Source organism: Xylocopa sonorina, chromosome 2 (genome assembly GCF_050948175.1).
Source record: "Xylocopa sonorina isolate GNS202 chromosome 2, iyXylSono1_principal, whole genome shotgun sequence".
Taxonomy (NCBI): domain Eukaryota; kingdom Metazoa; phylum Arthropoda; class Insecta; order Hymenoptera; family Apidae; genus Xylocopa; species Xylocopa sonorina.
In genome coordinates, this window is record NC_135194.1 from 8,949,459 (window position 1) to 8,969,979 (window position 20,521).

Below are 20,521 nucleotides of genomic sequence, written 5' to 3' on the forward strand. Positions count from 1 at the left end.
CAAATAACGAATAACGCCACGTTTCATTTTTCCGAAAGGACGTAAATACTCGAATGACGTCACCTCCCGTACAAGAAAGCCCCAAGTAAATCAAAGACTAGGATGAACGTATAACTGAATCGTGTAATTAAATTTAACGTTCAAGTAAACATAACCGACACACAAATTTCGATTTCAAGAATTATTCAATTGTCATGCCCTTTATATAATAATTCCAACGCATCGATGTGACAATTTATAGATCAGACACGATAGAAGCGACGTGTGACGCGATCTAATCACCGTGTCTTATTACAACGATACTCGCAAAGCGAGTTACTAGTTATTTGCTATTTTACTCGTAAATAGTCGTTGAAATTTTTGAGAGAAACCATCGATCTCGTGGACCACCGTTTCGTCGTATCAAAGCCGCGAAAACGGCTCGACGGACGTCTCACCTTCCGCGCGAGGAGCCCAAACGCGGACTCGGCAACCGTTCGGAAATTTCCACGGAAAATTCTGGCTCGAAGGCGGGACCTAAACTGGCGCTCGCGCAGTTAAATTTGCATCCCGTATACATTATCCAAATCGGAGCCGTTCCCCGTTGGGGATACCCGGCGACGGTTCCGTAGCCGGGAATTCAATGGGGAACGGAGATTTCGCGCGTACAGCCGGCTGTCGAAACGTCATCGTAGAATCGACGCGGGCTATCGATTGCCTGGCAGGCGGCTCCCTTCCGTGGGGGCGACGCGACCACTCGACATCGAGGAACCCGCCTTCACGTGCCTCGTTGCGGGAAATTGTACCCAACAGAGGGTTCTGTTCGAAATTACCGATGCTAATTGCGGCTGTTACGGCATTAAACAGTCGATCGGATCGCCGGTAACCGTTGGACGGCCGCGTGCGTGCTGGTAATGAGTTTTACGACGGGACGATGCTTCCGTTTCCGTATGGAACGTTTGAATCATTTTATTATGCAATCCGGTGCATCTAGAATGCATTAAGTGTAGCGAAATTTCGTGGTAAAATGTCGTTTAACGAAATGACCCGCAACGAGAGGGTGAAATAATAAAATGTAAGTGAAAGAGGATCGCGTGTTGTCAGATGTGCTTCGTTTAGATTAATATTTGTATAAAGATAGAGGGAAAGAGCGAAACGTAAGTGAGGGGCCAGTATAAATTGTCAGACATGCTACGTGTACAAGGAATATTTTATTTAGATTGATATTTATACAAAGAGGGGAGGAAAAGAGTAAGCGGCGGAGGACTGTACGTTGTCAGACATGCTGCGCATACCGAGGATGTTTCATTCGGATTGATATTTGTATAAAGAGATAGGGGGAAAAGGATAAAGCGCAAGTGAAAGAGGGTCGCGCGTTGCCAAACGTGACACGCGAAGCTACACTCTGCTATTTAACGTGTCACTTTAAATACTAATTATTCGGACGATTAAACGTTAAATAGAGCGTACGCCCGCGTTGATATTTTATTTAACGTTTCCAAGTAATAGTTCCACGGCACCGGCGTATATAAACACCGGCACGGTTTTCGTCGAGTTCTACTACGATTTATTCATATATTCATAGAAATGTAAATTACACGCAACGTTAGAAACGCGTACGCGAAGGTACGTTGCTCGCGGTGAGATGTTATTGATTCCGTCTCTGTGCGTTACGGTGTGAATGCTGAGCGCAAGTTGCGCACAATTACGAACTTTGGTATCACGCGTTAAGCTAAACGAAAGAGGATACCGAGTTTCTCCAGCGCCAACCTGGAAAGAACCGAAACTACCGACTTTCATTTCCCGACAACAGAAATTCATTAGCGACCAGCTAACGGGCAAAAGGGTTCAATTATTTGTCAAATTTAGCGAGTAACTCGATACACGTAAAGTACAATGTGCTCTTATAAAACGTGACGACATCCACGATTGTCGAAATGGTATTTCTAGAAGAAAACGGTGCAAATTGCAGCAAATTAACGTCAGATTAGGTCATTTCTCTAAATAATAGAGGTTAATAATTAATAATTTTAATATGACACAATAACTAGATGAAATTCCAGATCATGGAGTTAAAAAGAAACACTTATCAAATAGTCTTGAAATGTAATTCGCTTCGAAACAACAATTGACTTCTACGCAGGTCCGAAAGAATTGGCATCGATTAGAAATTAATTTGTATTAACGTTCCAATATGAAACGATATTACGCGAGGATAATTGAATTCGTTTCGAATATGGAACAGAGAAAGAACAAGCGTAGAAATTTACTTTCGCGTTAAAAAAAATGTACGATTGAAATAGAAAAAATTTTTAACTAAATGAAAACGTACATGTTATCGTATCACCAATAATCACTAATACTCATTACACGTGAAATAGTCACGTAAGTGATATACGCGAATTTTCGCATCCCATAAAATAGGAATGGCCAGAATAGCGGCGCGTAAATTTTGTCTGAAGAGATAAGACAGAGAATCGGTAAGGCAGCGACTTGTTCGCTTCCGATCCTCAATAATATCGATAATCATGCATACTTATGCAAAATGCATACGGGATGGAAGGAAACAAATCCTTGGCTCGTATTACTTCCACGGCCTCTCGACAGAATACGCTCGATTTACCCTCCAGAATGATCGCGAGCCCGTGTCTATAGGGAACGATATCGCGTATTTCACAGAGCACTCGCGCACATTCGGTCCCGGAACGTATGTTAATACGTGTCCCTTGAATATTTCACGGAAATGATCTCCGCAACATGGCGCGGCTTGTAATTGAACGCGAAGTAGAACCGTTCCGATACGCTCTCAGCGACCGACGAATAAATTAAATTGCGCTTTTGCGCGATCGGAACTCGATATTTAAATGCGAGTCGAGTGTGAACAATGAGAGGTTCAAAGTTCCCGCCAATGGACCTCTAGCGCGATGAAACTTAATTTTATAATTCGCCCTGCTCGAGTAAAAATATAGCTGATATCGAGGTGAGTGTTCGCGGGTAAGGGAATCGAATAACGATACCGATTCGACGAGAAAATTGCGGGCACGTACCTCGTAGTAGAACGAGTCACGTGTTGGAATCGAAAGAGTCGGCGCACATATGCAACGTGGTATCTTCAGCGTGGAACCAGGGGGATCTGGCAGGGAATTACAATCGCACAACGCACGAGTCGCGGACAATTTGGCAATGATTTTTCCGCGGGCCCGGCAACCGTAAGGGTTTTCACGGTCGATTAAACCATGACAAACATTCAATTTGTCCGTGGAATAAATTTTATTCGGGACACGGTTTCGCGGGGAACAGTTCCACGTAATCCGGTAAAGCTCCTCGGAGCTTCTTTTATTTCCTCAATCTCCGTTTCCCACACTTTGATTCAGTTTCAGGAGGCAAAAACCATCCGGGCGTAAAAAAGTATAATTCTTCCTTGGACGAGTGAACGTAAACATCGCGACGCGACTCCTTGCGCGGAGTAATCGAGGATTCTTAAAGATTTTAATCTTTCGTTTTCATCCCCCACTCTCTTCGAAAGTAATGCAATTTTTGCGAGCAAGGTACAAAGCATTTTGCCAGAAATTTTCTAAGGTTTAATCCACGGGCTAACGCGCGATAATTGTAGACTTGATTGCAATTTAAAACGACGGACTCCTAATTAAGCGAACGAAGAGGGAGCGAAGTGAAGAGAGCTGTTATACGCGTCGGAATCCGAAAAGGAGCGAATGTAAAAGGTTAATCGAGACGCGTCGCTCGTGGAATTTCATTACCCGATGCAAATATCCTTTTCTGTGTAGAATAATTTCGAACGAAGGGAGAAATAAAGAAAGAAAAGAAAAAGAAAAGGAGAAGGAAATATCGCGTTAGATTCTATCGCAACGTTGTAACCGAATCGACCGTGTCTTTGGCAGGCTTTCAACCGCGATAACACCCTCCTTACATGGCGGTACAAAGCCTTGCCAAAAGGTAATTCAAACGGACACGAATGAATTTATCGTGTGAAGCGGCCTTAATGGACTGGTACAACCAGCGTCCACGATATAAACCGTTTTTGTATCAGTAATAGCTGGAAATATGAAACCAATAACTTAGCGCCGTCCACGTTACCACGATTTAACGCAATTAGTGCGTGCGCAGACTTTCGCGACGGAGTCTTCGCAAATTTCGAAACCGCGAAATTTCCATCCATCGCGAAAGAAGGAATTCGGTTACGAGCGCCCATCAAAATCTGCGCGCGAAACCGAAGAAGTTTCACGAGCGTGAAACTAACTTGAGTACGTTGCGTCGCTTGTTTCGAAACTATTCGTGGGAGTTAAAATAGCGTGGTTTATGCAAGATAAAACAATGTGCGGTTCGTTAGTCGGTTGGTAAATAATAAATTAAAATGTTCTGTCGCGTGGGATTATTAAAATAACAACGAACGAAGTGTGTAGAAGCGTAATTAAAGAGGTACGAATCGCTGTGGTATGCCGCGCGAATTAGCGTCACGGTAATTCGATTACTATAACGGCAAGTTTTCCGTCGATATATTCACGACAGCGCGTAAATTTGTTCGAAAACTCTGTCGCATTAAAGGCTCTTTCGTTATCTGGTCGGAGGAAAAATTTTCGTCCCTCCCAGCAAAGAATGAACTTGATGAACCTGCGTGGAGGATAAAGTGTGTACTGCGGCGTGAGTCATTCTTTTGTTTAAAACAATTTCACGCAGAATTTATGTTTCACTTCGTAACAGCGTGCACCATAACGTGTACACAGAGGAATATAACCTGGGAATGTGAAAAAGAACGGCGGAATTTGCTTAAGAAAAAAAACTAATCGTGCAAGTGACAATGCACTTGTATATGGTTAGACATAGTTTACTTCCAGTAGAACAACCGCGTCTATGATTCTATCATCTGCGAAACTGTATAGAACATAGCATTTACTTTAAATTATTAGTACAAATAGCGAGCTATAGCTTATAGAGTATTTGAATTTTGATAATAATTTAATTTAATTTAATTAAAAGGGAATTTTTGATAGTAAAAATTGTATCGTGTTCGAAACTTAACGTAAAGTGGTCCGTTTACTCGGAATTGATCTTTTTTGATGGTGAAACGACAAATTGTTCGTACGATGCAACGGATGCACGTGACGAGCCGAAAGCCTAACATTAGGGCGAGAGGAACCTCGAAGCATACGTCCGGCACAGCTGGTGGATTGTACAGGCGAGAAATGGCTCTATTCGGATAGAAAATAACTGGCGGATAGATCTGTTGATAGCCATTTGCCATGGCACTTTTAACCGCACGATTCTTCAGCCAAGTTCATTTATTCGTGACGTCCAACGAGAACTACCGTCGCACGCTAACGGCCTATACTTCATTTCGGAAACTTTAACCGCCATGAATTCGCGCGCTGCAATTACGTTTATCTCTATTTTAGTGATATCAGAATTTCATAGAAGCAATTTCGTCTTCTTAGATGAACGACTGTGACCGAAAACTATTGAATAATTTCTCTCTACTGTCAGGATATAATAGAAATTTCCTCGCGAGGATCGCTAAATGATTTTTCACTAATTCAGTTGACATTTCCTGTGACTCTGTTTTCACGAATTTCTTTACTTCCTCTTGCTTCCTGGCTCGATCTAAATAATGCAATACGCATTTTGCAATATTCAGAACCCCGTTTATTCGAACGCTTTATAAACTCTGCGAATCAGATCAAATCTGAAGTAACTGATAAAATAAAGTTATCTAAAAATGTATTTCTGATACGTACAATTTATCCACGATATTCGGCTACGAATAAAAATCGTTCTTTGTGTACTCAAAAATTCGTGTCTTTGTTTAACTGACGTTCTTACAATCTTCCTGTCAGTTATAAAAATACCATTTCCCTGGACATTGAGAAAAATTCAGCACGCACGCGTGGTACCATTAAAGAATCGAAGCGCGCAAAGGGGAGAAAAAGAACCGAGCAGTCGATTAACCATACGGAACGGGTAGCAAAAAGAAGAAACGAAACGGATCAATCTGCGCGAAAGCTCTTGAAGCTTCCGTCCTGCATAAACGTCCCCGTCGCGCGGGCGTATAAAATTTCGACACCCCTAAGAGACGATGCGGCGACTGCATATTCAGCCATTCCTTTTCATTTCTACCGTTACGACTGCATACAAACGAGGCACGATGCCAACTTGAAAATTACATTCATTTGGACGAGCGTCGCGAGTGCCTACGGTTCAACAGCGAACTTCGAGACCGTCCACGCGCGCATCACCGAGCCCAACCGACATTTATCTTTCACCGTTTATAAATTCTGCCGTTTTCGTCACAGCTCTGATGTTTGTGAACCGACTGAACAAAGGTCCTCGTTTAAACAGAATCGGCGAGCTATCCCGTCTACCCGCGTAGACGGTAAACACCTATTCATCCCCATTGTACGCGTGGCGAATAAACTCTGTCGACGATTAAACCCTCTGTTATCTTATTCTCGATATTGTTCTCGCATTTTTTGCGCGTACGAGGGCTAATTTCGTTCAACGGCTACAGAATGCTCCTAAACGGGAGGAACTCTACAAACTAAATAAGCTTCGGTTCCGACGCACTCGCCACGGTGACAGATTCATAGAATTGCGGGAGCTCGATAGATCCGGGGAAAAGTTGGTCCTGGGCGTAATTGAAAAGTTCGCGCGTACGTGGATACCACGCCAAAGCGGTACCACGCGAAGAGCGAGCAGAGTTTTCGCTTAGGTGGCGAGCGTTCCGTTAATGACGCCTCGGACGGTAACAGTATGCGACACTCGGGGTACTTTTTTGCTCGGTGGAACTACCCCGGCGCCGGGGAAGCTGTTGGGAGCGTCAATTTTCAAACAACCATCCCCCGTCAGCCTCGAACTGTACACCGCCTCCGGACAACATCGCAATCTTTCATCAAGTTTTCGGTCTTCCAACTTTCTGACCGTTATCAGTTTACCGCCGGTGGTGGAAGTTGTTTAGCTTTTCGCAAACTGTCCAACCCTTCCCCGAATAATCGATGGGACCGCCTCGTTCTCGAGGAGGGAAGCAATTTGTTAAAGCGACCGGTTTTTGCAGGTTTTATATTCGAATTAACGTTGGAACTTCTTTAAATGTACGTGAGACAGAGAATGAGACCGGTTCGATAGTAGATTTTCGCTACTTCTACTGACTTCCGTTCCTCTTCCACGGTTCAATTAGGAACTGGGGACAATACGGGACAAGTGTGACTGGAAATATCTTTACGTTGCAAAATTTTCAACGACACGCGAATAAAACATTGAACGAACGATGTTCCTTGTCAGCTTGCACGAATTTCGTGATTAAATTACAAAATATGTACGCATAAAGTGAGCCAGATAAAGTGCTGCAGGCTGTTTCCTTAGGAACTGGACTCCTCCTTCAAGACTTGAATATTTTAACGGTCCGCGAGACAAAGGAGGAGGGTTATTCATTTAGGGTGTCACATACAATATTTTTCAGAGGAAGCTTCTAAGAGAATAAAAAGAGCCTTCATCATTTTTTAAAAATAATATGCCATACTTTTTCCTCTTTCGTGTCTCTGACGCGTGTTGCGTATGAAAAAAAACTCGAGGATGTAACGTTGAAACAAATTATATTGCAAATTTGCTACAAGAAAATTACTATGGTCTCTATTTGCATCTTAACAATGTAATGTAAACAAAATGCAAATCGATATCCGCACTCGTTACAAGGAAACCAGCTCGTAATGCTTTACTCGACTCAGCGTGCATACATATGCATGACTCGTGCCACCCTAACAGAGGACGAACGCAGTGAATCGAAGGAGCAGCAATGCTGTCACTGATAACTTATCATTCGAACCACCAACCCAGGTACCCGTTGCAATTTATTAATGACCGCGCGATAACGGTTCAGCCAAAATTTTGCACTGCCAAAAATCGATGACGCTTAATATTGTCGCTGCTGGCTACGCTTAATGAATGGAGAAGAGCAATCGCGCACGCGGACACGTATTGAAAACGACCAATTTCGAAGACGTCGGATAAACTGCTAAATAAACAGTATTACGGAACACCATTTTTCGCGATTACGTTCGTTAGTGGCGAGGCAAGCATTCGACCACAAATGCACAGAGATCCGTGTGTCTAAGTGAAGATTAAGTATGTCCTTGCACGTGTGGACACGTGAAAAAGATGAATAATCTCATTAGTTGCGGTTTAACCCGTCTAATGTAAACGCAACAAAGGTAAAGGAGCTTAATGCTCCATTTGCACACTGAATACGTTGGCCTGGAAATTTTTTGGGGAAAAAATTCCACGTCCAACTAAAGTCAACCCTGTGCATCGTTCCCATACGCGTACCCCCCAACTATTACCATTACAGAACGTCACAATATAAAATGTTAAATATTCCAAAATTTGCTTGCACCGCGAAAAAAATTTTTGCCAGAGAAAATTTGTTAAAAACTTCCTCGAGAGAGCGTTACCACGCAAAACATACTCGAGGTAAACCAAGCATCAGCATCCGCCAACAGTGACGATGAAACTTTTGGATCGGAAATAATGTTCAAAGCATAGAGCGGCGTTCGGAATTTAATCCGACTGAAGAAAGTTTGATAACGAAAGCAAAGTTCTGTAACAACGTTCGATAATCTGCGCAGATGGTCTGTTCGATTATTTTTGAACGCAACTTTATTTTTTTTTTATTCGACGGGACCAGTGACCAGCGTATTGGACCCGGCTGAAAGGGTTTAAAAATTAATTCCAACTTCGCTGGTGAGCGTTGGAAGAAAATTTCAAAGGATTACGAAGCGTTGAGTGGAAGTTACAGGGTGTTTGCCAGCTGTTGAATGAAAATTACGAAGGATTGCGAACTGGTAACGCGGATGTCGCGATGCCGCCTTTCTTGAAATCGAATCGCCCCGTTAAAATCAACCCATTTGAATTAGACAGTCTTCCATTTATCTTACACTTCGAATCGTTTCCTTAAGAAACACGTACAGGTCGATATAACGGATGTTTTCGTAAAAAATAGAAACATGAATGCATCTTGCAAGAATTTCGAATACAAAGCGGGCTCACGATGATCATAAATCTATCTTATACAAGATTATGTATACTTATGTGATGGAATCCCTTATTTTCTATTTTAAAGAATACTAAGACTCTAAGCGGATTAAAGCCACTTTTTTTTAGACTCTCCTACCATATCCACACCATTTTTCTACCCTTTTTTACATAGACCCTTTTCGTTCGATATTTTCGTAACGCTGGGTTTAAGTTCTCCCATCCATTTTCGTCGACCAGTACTCTCGCAGCGTTGGACGTACCCTCGCGAGGATACGTGGACTCGTCTCAGAGATAAGATTTCTCTAAAGACCGAGACGTCGAGTTAGGCTACCGTTCAAGAGGATCCGGAGTGGTCTATGATGGAGAAATGATCTACGAGCTAATTTCGAGACAATCCTCGAGATCTTTTATCATTCTCGGCTGACGTACCGGCGCCCAGCCGCTCGATAATTTATTGGAATGACTCACATGCTCGAGGGTTATCGATCTCTCGAGGCGCGACACGCGCGACGAAACCTCGGTCGAACTTCGAAAGTTCGTGAAAATTCGAAACGATCGGCAGCGTTGTAACCGGACGGACGTCCGTTTTAAACGGATGGACGCGTTAATCGAATTCGACCGTGGAAAAGCGAGAACGAAGTAATAACGGTCGACGGTGGTGGATGTTTTGATCGGTCACGATTTTCTCGCGGACGAATGCCGTTTAGATTGTATTTAATCCACGCGATCGAACGGCGTATCGCTAAATTCAACGGGGAACAGAGAACGTGGAATTGGACGCGGAACAGTTTCGATTTCCGTGGCGTTATTTTCATTTTTCGCGGGTGCTCGCGTTGTAAGTGTGACGCAATTTTTTATTTCTGTCGATTTGTCGTGATGGGTATGTAGTCGTTTGCGTACGTTTGAACATTTTGTCAAATTGATTGTCGATCGTTTGTAACGATTTTATAACGATTAAAACTGTACTTTATATTGATCATGCGGAAGAAATGATGTCTGACCAGAGACCAGGTCGTGCTACTTAACATACTACTTTTGCTTCTAGTAGCACGCTGTATTTCATTACGCTACGTGTTTCTGCAGTTTCTAATTGTTGTGTTTTTATGTTGAGTATATTTAACGTATATGTACGACCAAGGTCTCGCCCATAATTTATTTTAAGATTCTTAAAATACACCCTTCTTCGCAACATTAAAATAGACTCAAAACTGTTTTCTCGTGGCTCGATACGTCCCTCCGTGCAACAAAGTTTATAAAAAAAAGTTCGTGTCAATGTTGTTAACATATCGAGAACAAACTTTTCCTATATACATATACGTAAATAAGTTCGTACACTGGTCACTCGTATGTGGACAGTAATCACAAGCGAATTTTTTTTAAATAAAAGACAAGTCAGCATCGCGTGACGAAGAAAAGTGTCACGAACGTAACGTTTGCGAGATCAGTAACCACTGGAAAGTTTCAAGCTAAACAGTGCGCCATGGACACGCCTGTTTGGATAACGCTCTAACAACTCCGACCAAAGTTAAAAAGTTGATTGCTTACGTGACAATGACGGAAGCGAAACTAGCCTGTGGTAAACATTCTTCTTCAGATTTCACGTGCAGCGCGTGTTTGCGAACAAGTTCGCCGGAGTGCAATTTAATTTTCAAGCAGAACTCGATTTACCGCTGGTCGAAGGGATACGCAATTTCGTCCGGGCCAACTAAAAGCATCAACGACGAGGGGGCTTTGAAACGTTCACGGGGACCTGTCTAACAAGCTTCCTGTTCCGGTGCCACAACGTATGCTTGACACGTGCTTATCAACGTCAGAAACGGTCAGCCAGAGTACAGTGATAATGCAGTTAGGGTGCGACCCAGGGCGTAGTTTAGGACGCGCACGGATACGTCCGAGTATCATCGCGTTGACATCTTTAATAAAATTACCGGTTGCCTGCCAGCGAAACGTTTTAAAACTCATCGCAGCTGAAGAGTCAACCACGGATTTTTATCGTCGTCCAGATGATCATTGATGGTACAGTACTCTGAATATTTATCGGTATCATTTGTGGCGCAGAATGCAATGTCTCGCGCCATTATTCTTACAAAAATGTAAATATACCAGAGTGAAAAGTATTAACAAAAAATATGAGAGAAATTCGAAGCTTAATTGAGGAGAAGAGAAACGATCATTACGCAGCGAGGAATATCTGAAATTACAGGTGTGGAGTTAAAACCTAAATGTTTCCCTTTCCATCGAGTATGGCTTCGGTGCTTCCACGGGGTTTGTAAGTAATACGAATATTGTGATAGCTTTAATATCGCGCAGTACTTCACAATATGACTCATGTGGGATTGGGTTACACCACACGTGGATTGCTTGTACAACTTTCTATATCTCCAGCTTGTTCAACTAAAATGGAAATTCAGCTTGTGGTCCGGGTAGAAAAATTTCGATGTCCACTCTGTGGAGTGGGTCTGAAGCTATTACTTGTCAATCTTTAATTTTGACAATAATTCTGTTATTTTATTTTCTAATACTATTTTCCTGTAATTCGTGATAGTGTTTTACTTTATTCTTTAGTAACTGGAAAATGAGAAAGATTCTGTTCACATACAGGAGAATAAAATAATTTATATTCACGTGTATTCAGTTATCGAAACTTGTGCTTTTTAACTGTATCTGTTCTTATTTTACAAGTAATTGAGTTTCATAAAGCTAAACACGTATTATTTGCATTCATTTATTCTGCGCGTGCATTGTTTCATTACCTCGAAAATTGTACAAATTCCAGTTTTCAAATTAAAATTAAATGTTTCTTTTTTTTGCTACGAAACTTTCTATTACTCGAACAACACGGTAAATGAATTTGGTGGAATACAATACGATAACGTAAAGTTTTAATGCAAATTCCTTCCAACTACTAGAACGTATCCAATGATACACCCTGCATTTTAATACAGAGTGCGAGAGAAAAACATGTCCCAGACTGAACATTTTTAAAACATTCCTTAAAAACAAAAAAATGCAAATTCGACCAGTTTTAATTAAAATTTCCCTCGTGATAATCTTAAACAAAACTTGTTACTGTTCAATTTTAAATCCTCTACATCAAATCCTTATTACATTCTTACTGCACTTGAAAACAAAATGAAAATCAAGAAACCGAGATACTAAACGCGCAAACGTAATTCGATCGTTCGGTTATCGTACGACGCAACAAAACGTAATGTTTCCAATGGAGCCAATTAAACCAATGAAAACGCTCCATCACATGTACACACGATCGCGCTAACTTTCATCCAGCACCTTTAACGCCTCGATTTCATCCAAACGTGTCCCTTTTTCAAAACCAAATTTCGTATACGACGTGAATATCCGTGGATAATCCACGAGGCACGCGGTCGGAGCGAAAAAAAGTAGTGAAGCCAGAGAAACGGTGGTCCGACACAGCAGGAATGGCAATGAGCAGCACAGTAGTCAGTAGCTAGCATAAGTCAGACGACAGAGGCGCACGCGGCACCGGCTACTGACCGACAGACGGATCATCGCTCGAATCGAAGCCAATTATCGGCGACGGCGGGCATTGGAAATTGAATAAGACGCTCTCGATTCTCACGGCTACCCTGTGGCAGACCCGGATACACCGCAGGTATCCATTTAAACGACGACTAGGTCGACGTGGCCGTGGTAAAAAGGAAAGACGAATGAAAAAAAAAAAAATTCAAACAGGATCCTTACCTTTCCACGTCACGGCGAGGTGCACGCGAAATCCGACCACGCCATTCTCTCTCTCGAGCACAGCACCGCACTGCACCATATATATACACAGAACACACTTCAACACATCTCCACCCCTCCCGGACAGCTTCCCTTCCGAATCTTTCTCTGCTTCACGCGTATTCCTCTCGTCTTACTTGTCTATTCCACCCTCACCATCTTTCTTTCCCGATTTACCGGTCCTCTCTTTGTTTCTCGCGGTTGCCTTTCCTCGTCGAACCCCTTTCACTCCCTCATTCTACCTTTCCATCCCCCACACGTTCTCTCTCTCTCTCACTCTTTCTCTCTCTCTCAATCTCTCTCTCTCTCTCTCTCTCTCAATCTCTCTATCTATCTATCTACCTATCTCTCTCTCTCCCTCTCTCTCACTCTCTCTCTCTCCCTCACCTACCGGCAGGAAACCCTTTCGTCGGCCTCCCTTTTCTCCGGCACCTTTTCTTCTTCTCGTTACGATGGCGAACCGACGAACGAGCCGCACGTTATCCGCCGCATCGAAGGATCGTGACGTCCACCGCGTTCGTGCAACGATACAGGCGACGTGGGGACGTGGTTAGAAGGAAGAGGAAGAAGAAAAGGAAGCACCTCCCTGCGGCACGCGCGCGCACGAGAGAGAGATACAATCCAGCATCCAGCTACGCCCGTGACAGCGTCTGGGCAACTACTGAGGACGATCTGCGCGGTTCCGGCGCAAGCTTTCGTTCGAATTTTGACCGGCTGTGGCGCCACCGTTAGTTATCCCTTTTCGTTTCGACGGGTTCACTATGGTGCGCACCACCGTCCACGGTTCACCGCTGACGCTCTTCCTGGCAACGGAGGGTGGATAATCTTTTCGTATTAACCGATGATCCGTCGCTGACGTGGTAACACTATGCGTTCGAGGGTTGAAAACGTTAATTTTGCGATTGGAAGATGCATCGAGTTTGATTAGTTTAAATGGAGATGAAGGATAATGAAATAGGGGATGATTGTATGCACTGCACATAGGTCACTTGAAATTCTTTTGTAAATGTTAAAATTGCTGGAAATTGTTCAAAAGCTAACACGATTTTAATCTCTCGCTTTAAGGAATACACATGATTATTTTGAGGATATGTAATTGAATTAATATTTTTAAAAGGAAGTTTATTTTCGATATAATGTTCTTTGCGATTTAACATTTCCATCGACTAAAGGATACGTCGTGAACATTACCAGTAGACCTTTAACATTTCTGTTTACTCTTTCGAATGAAAATGTCAGCGTCATATCAACAGGATAAAATTAACTGGTATATTGGCTGACAGTAGTAATCATTAAAAAGTGGTATGAAAAGTTGTACGTCATAATTGTTTAAGATGCGATGTCTACAGAGTTTTCATCTGTAAACACGTACAATTTTTACAACCGAATCGTGTAAATTGCACGACTGTAGAAATGTTTGAATTGCACTCTTGCCTATTGTTCTATCCCCAGTACGATCGTCGGTAAATTCTAGGTACACAGAGACAGAACCTTTTTACGATTTACGAACGAAAGCCAACGTGTAAATAGCGTCGAATCGACGATATTTCGAGAAACGACGACACCGTGACTAGAATTGTGAATCATCTGGGACTGGCTTTGTATCTTATTCTACTTACTTCTTATTCTACTCCCTGCCTGTTACAAAACGATATTTAGGGTTCTGATAAAATAACGATTTTCATTATTTATTATTGTAAGTAACTACTAATACTAGTGTAAAACAATAAACAGCTGATAATATTAAGTAAAAAGTGTTTTCTTATAATGTGACAATTCATATGAGGATATAAAATTGACGATTTCATACTTGAAATCGATAATGAATGTAAATGTATTTTTCTGGTACACGTTTATATAAAAGTAGTTATTCGTATAAACTATTTATCAAATATACTATTCATGCAGATTTAAAAAAAATGGGCCCAGTTTCAATCAAATAAAAAAATCAATGTCGGAATGGAGTCTACCTTTCGCTCGTGTTACCAAAATAGATTGATGCAACATGAAATTACGCGATTCGATATATACTCAGTATAAACAGGAATACAAATATTTAAGAAAATAAGAATCAGTTTATTACTTCACTTACGCATACATTACCACGTTTACTATTTTTATGGCACATGTTTATCAAATACAACTACAAAAATAGAGCTTTGGATGTGCTGTATAATTTAGATTACGACAGTCTTGAAAATGTAAAAAAACAAATACTTTCATTCTTTTATAAAAATAAATATACCTATGTTACATCTAAATCATACAACACTTTAAAACTAACAGTATATACATAAAGTTGCATATCAAAATAATATAATCTAAAATTATGTTCTTTGGTCAATATGAGTAAAAAAGAAACTACGTACGTATAAACGTATCATACATATATCGATAACAAAAAATCCAATCCAACGATAAATAAAAGATGTAGCAGTAATCAAAATAGTATCAAAACTTAAACTCGCAGCTTCCTAGAGAATCGTTAATGTTCTGCAAATTACTAATCGTTTGGACGCATAAGTAATTAATTTTACTTTCTTCCTATCTCAAACGGAATAATACTGAGAACTACTCTATAATCGATAAAAATGATATACAAAGAAAAGTAATATAGTAAAAGTAATAAAATTTTAATAATTCAAGTGTATTGATAAGCCTAAAAACTCAAATAAAAAGTAATATTCCCACTCATGTTTCGTACTAATGATCTAGATCTAGAGATAACGAAAAAATTCGTCACACTCCTTTTTATCAAGTTATCTTATATTATACTTACCAGAAGTATTTTCGTGATATTTTATTATATGATTTTCGAAAGAACCGAATCTCGAATAGACTTTTTTACATAAATTGCAAGTGAATTTCTTCAAATCATTAAGAATGTAATCAACGTCGTGAACTAGTTTTAAGTGATAAACCAAGGATGACTTGTGTCTAGAAAGAAATTTTCATCAATGAATTTAAGAGCTGAAATGCTCTTAAAAAGTTTGAACGTTCTTATTTACCTATACTTTTTCACGCACATATGGCACTTAAAAGGGTTTTTCGACCCACAATAAGTAAAATGCCTATTAAAATGATACTTTCGATTAAAAAGCCTACCGCAGATCTCGCAAAGTATCGTATACGTGTCTGGAAAGAAATTGAAAGTCACATATCACATTCTGTCGCCAATAGAAACGGCGAATTTACCTCCGTGTGCATCCGCTTGATGCATTGCCATTGTACGCGCGTTCGAGAACGTTAGTAGACACAATAAACATTGAAACCTACAAGCGATGTGTTTTATAAAATGAAAACTAGAATGTGAGAAGAAAGAGAAAGGAGTCGCAAAGTTTAATGAAGATATTTAAGGTAAAATAATTCTTTGATTACTATTTGATAGATCTAATAGGTTCCTCTATATAACAATCCTACATTTATAGTTATCACAGAAATATTCGTTTATCAAAATGCAAAAATTTGTTTAAATCATTCAATTACAAAAAAAGTTTAAAAAATTATTTGGTCATATTGTGTGGATATAATATACAAGATTTACTTACATTTTTTTATTTGTACTGTGTCCATTGTTTTCTGGAATTTGTGATGTACACAGGCTGTACAAATCTTCTCCTTGATTCTCAGACATTAAAAACTCTCCACCAGAGTCAGTTTCATTACTAGAATCATTGACTATATTATCTTCTTGGTTATTCCTAGTTTCATGAAACATTTCAGTTTCAATTATCTTTCCATTTGAATAAGAAATGAAATCCATTAATGGTGAACTAATATCATCTTCATATGGCAAACATACTGTGTCAATTACTGACGAACACTTATTCTTATCGTTATACTCATTTAAAGTGCTATCATTTAAATATTCAACAGACTCTGTCATATGCAAATGGTAATTGTTCAAGTCATCTTCCGAATCATCATCAACAGTTTCAGTTAACAATCTATCTTTTATACCAGTATTATCGTTTATATCAGTATCTTCATCCCAATATTCCTCATCCCAATAAAATTTACTTGGCGAAGTACTTCTTTTATCTTGTTTGTTGCCTGTTAAAGGCCAACATTCCATTAAATCATATGTATTGACTTCATTGCCATTTATGTCATATTCCTTTTCACTCTCATATGTAGTGCTTAAGGAGTTACGCGTTTCATCAGAATCCATTGTATCCCAAGTAAAACAATCTAAATTACTATTATTATTATTATAAAATTCATAGTTAAATTTATTAAAAATTTCATTACTTGTGAAATCAATGGAATCTTGGAAACTCCCTGACTCAATTTCCTCTAAAGGTGAAAAAGCATTGTATTCGGACGTATAATCTGTTGATACTTCATGCGATACTGAACATAGTAAGTTCTTTTCTGACTGGTTTACATCGACTGATGTTTTTCGCTTTCTATAACATTTTTTAACGCAACGTTTCGATCTTTTCCTTCGTGAACACTTTTTTCTGTATTTTGTTGATGTAAACAAATGTTTATCCCATATTTCATGTTCATCGTCAACGAAAGAACAAATATCCAATTTAGGCAATTCCTGACACGTATCCACAGAACTGAATTTTTGTTTCCTCTTACACGATACATCTTTATGTTTCGTTTTTCTTTTAAGAAGAATATTTTCACAAAGAATTTGTTCTGATATTGCTGCGTTCGTTACATCTAATGATTTAGATATTCTATGTAATTTGGACTTATTTTTCAAAATATTAGGAACTGTACGTGATGTTTTATTGAATGTTGATGTAGGGTCATTTTCGTTGGTAATGTCTTGCATCTCAACGAACTGAAATTTCTTTTGTTTCACAAAATATTCTTCCTTATTAGACAGACTAATCTCTTCAGTATAACAATGTTCTTTGTTTTGTAACATGTCTAACGAAACAGAATTAATATAACTATTTTCTAAATTCTTATCGAATTCGATAAAACTATTTGGTTCTTCAAGCATTTTCAAATAGATTCTTTTTGTTACGGTTAATTTCTTAACTGTATTTGTTCAACAATATATTGTACTATTTATTATGTCTACAAAATATGCAAAAAAGAAATAAAAAAAATGTATAAATAAATATTTTGTCTTAAACTATTTCAGATAAGACTATTACGAAAAATATGGTAATCCGAAATATATCTCTGATAATAAAAACAAGCGAAAATATATAATTTTCTTACTGTTATCATTACTAAATTGTATACAAAGCTTACCTGGCTTTTTTGACATGTAACTTTAGTAGCTGTATAAAGTTATAAACGCGTATACAAACATCACTGTTTTAACACTTTAATAATTGTGATTATTAAATGAATGGATGCGTGTATTTTTCTTCATTCGATATTTTTTTGTGTAAATACGAACGCAGTTAAATTAATTCTTTTCAGGAATGCATCGCACAACGTTGCGAACCAGCACGCTCGACAGAAACTGAATTGCTTCGTCAAATCATACCGAGAAACACAGCGTGTGCCGTCTGGTAAATAAAGGAGAAAGAAACTCGAGAAGTCCTTCAGTGACAAAACATAAACACCCCTAACAAATCACAGTCACGTCCTAAGTTACGAATGCCTATGCGTGTGCAGTTGTTTTGAATTACTTTCAAGAAGCGTGCTACGTTTCTCCCCCTCCCTTCCACCCGTTACGTTAATTCATATTTACACTGTTATTGCAGGTGTGCACGGTTGTAAACCTGTCAAATTTGATTACGAAAATAAAAATGCGGTTCTGTCAAATGTTAGAAATAGTTGTGAATAAAAGTTTCAATGCAGCATACACTTCGAATAACGACACGACGTGCACTGTGTACTTTCGTAAGTAAAATTACTTATTGAAACAAAGAGATGTATGAAATAACCATTCTGTTTGAACGTTTTTGCATACGACTAAGGTTATTTTTTGTGTTTCGTGAAAAATTGTGCATGTGTTATAGTCTGTAATAATAATTAATTCCATAAAATCGTAATGATCTAAAGGAAATTAGAATATCGAAGAACTGATAACATGATAATAAAATATTTTATTGCGTTGGTAAAATTCTTAGCTATAATGGTAAAATTTCGATGGTAACGAAAAATGATGCGTACGTGACAACGGTGATAAAATAAATAAAATGCTTTGTGCTATGTAGTATTCAAACATTGATTCAGCTTGCATAAGTACCAATAATAAATAGAATTACCAGTCGTTACTGTCGGCAACATCATCAGTTTCATACCTTAATGTAGAAAATAATACGTCCCTAACTTTGGGTTTTGGATCTTCGGTCATTTTTGAAGGCACAGCTTCTGCTTGTCCTAACATCCATTCGAGTTCTGTACAATTAACATGGTTCAAGTTAATATTAGTATAAGTACAAAAAAGAGATATTAGAATATTCTTCGATAAGTTTATAATTAAATATACCTGCTTCGGTTAATTTCATGCCTCTTAATTCTACGGGTCCAATAATTTGTTTCACCATACTTCCATTATGGTAAATAAATATGGTAGGAAGATTACTGTCTGGCCAGTTAGGAATACAAGTGGTAGAAATGCTTTTTAAGAATTTAGTCGCAGGAAATTTTCTCGCTAAGTTAGCTAAGTATTGATTTATTAATGCACAGAGTGGTATGCTAAAATAAAAATTCTAATTAGGTGAAGTTCTTCCGATAGATGAAATTTTTCTTAACAAGCTCAACTGTTTAAGTTATAAAAAGATTTTTATCGTACCCAGATTTATATAAATGGAGTACAACCCAAATATCGTCTCCAGCATTGTTCACTTCTTGGACATAATCCTCTGCCGATATTTCTTTAACTTCGCCATATTTGCATTTGCTAGCTAACTCCTTCATTTCTGCTATTCTCTTTCGCCGATATTCCAATAGAACCTTCTCATCTTCTTCATCCTCTAATTCGTCCAATTCATCCAAAGTTTTATTTTGCAAATCGTTAGCAGCTATAAGAGATAATAAATATCTGTATCAAATAAAATTTTACGCAAAGTTAACATGAACTCAGGTAGATATTTAAGTACCACGCCCAGTTTTCTCGTTTATAGTATTTTCAACAATATCAATTATCTGATCCTCTGTAACCTCTTTCTCTTTCTCGGGTATGATTCCTTTCCTCCTGAGAATGTCATTCCACTCTGTATCTTCATTCGGATCTTGCTACGTTGAGAAAATTTAGGTTATAATCATTTACATAACTCATAGAACTATATACAATTTTTTAAATACTATATTTAAAATTGCTTAGATAGCTTGTCGCATATTGAATTTATTTGTCACTTTCCCAGCCTAGTATCCAATATTACATATTAATAATTTCTAGAGTCAAAAGTATCCATTCTGGCATAACCTCTATTGATAAAATTTAAAATTGCTTTTTTCACTTACCATAGCGAAATTCTTTTTTTCAAAAAATTACTTTATATGTTAAAAAATGATATTTTCTTGTAAAAGTATAATCGATCGATAAATTTGACAGTTCTATGCGATAGAATTTGTTGCAAACGTTTGCGTCTTCTCACGGACAGCTGATCACGTTTCACTATAATGAGTTACGCCACACAACCGTACTCCTACCCTTGACTCATATGCATTTATGGTATCATCAATGACGCATTCAGTTTCGAATCTCATTCTATTTAAAAACCATGCTACTAGGCTGTGACGACTCCAATGTCCGTATTAATATTCCAAAGCATATTTTTCAATTTGTTTAGTGTAAGTTTAGTGAATTTAATAA

The 20,521-nt window shown here is 38.9% G+C and overlaps 3 protein-coding genes across 3 annotated transcripts in view; all 3 read right to left on the reverse strand.

The window, feature by feature from the left end:
* Task6 (TWIK-related acid-sensitive K[+] channel 6) overlaps positions 1-13,045 on the reverse strand; it is a 100,263-nt gene extending 87,218 nt beyond the window's left edge. Inside the window, exon 1 of the mRNA XM_076910417.1 lies at positions 12,742-13,045. The gene's annotated coding sequence lies outside the window, so the exon portion shown is untranslated. The remainder of the gene's footprint in view (positions 1-12,741) is intronic.
* Positions 13,046-15,483: 2,438 nt separating this feature from the next.
* On the reverse strand, positions 15,484-17,844 carry LOC143433271 (uncharacterized). The gene is made up of 5 exons (XM_076910557.1): positions 16,329-17,844; positions 15,976-16,052; positions 15,789-15,915; positions 15,560-15,717; positions 15,484-15,497 (listed from the first exon to the last, which is right to left on the reverse strand). Exons 1-5 carry the CDS (start codon positions 17,741-17,743, stop codon positions 15,484-15,486), a joined length of 1,791 nt encoding a protein of 596 aa, XP_076766672.1. The 5' UTR covers positions 17,744-17,844.
* Positions 17,845-18,786: 942 nt separating this feature from the next.
* Viaf (viral IAP-associated factor) lies at positions 18,787-20,187 on the reverse strand. The gene is made up of 5 exons (XM_076910423.1): positions 20,170-20,187; positions 19,806-19,941; positions 19,499-19,727; positions 19,193-19,401; positions 18,787-19,101 (listed from the first exon to the last, which is right to left on the reverse strand). The coding sequence occupies exons 1-5, from the start codon at positions 20,170-20,172 to the stop codon at positions 18,965-18,967; spliced, it is 714 nt and encodes a 237-aa protein (XP_076766538.1). The 5' UTR covers positions 20,173-20,187; the 3' UTR covers positions 18,787-18,964.
* Between the last annotated feature and the right edge of the window lie 334 nt (positions 20,188-20,521).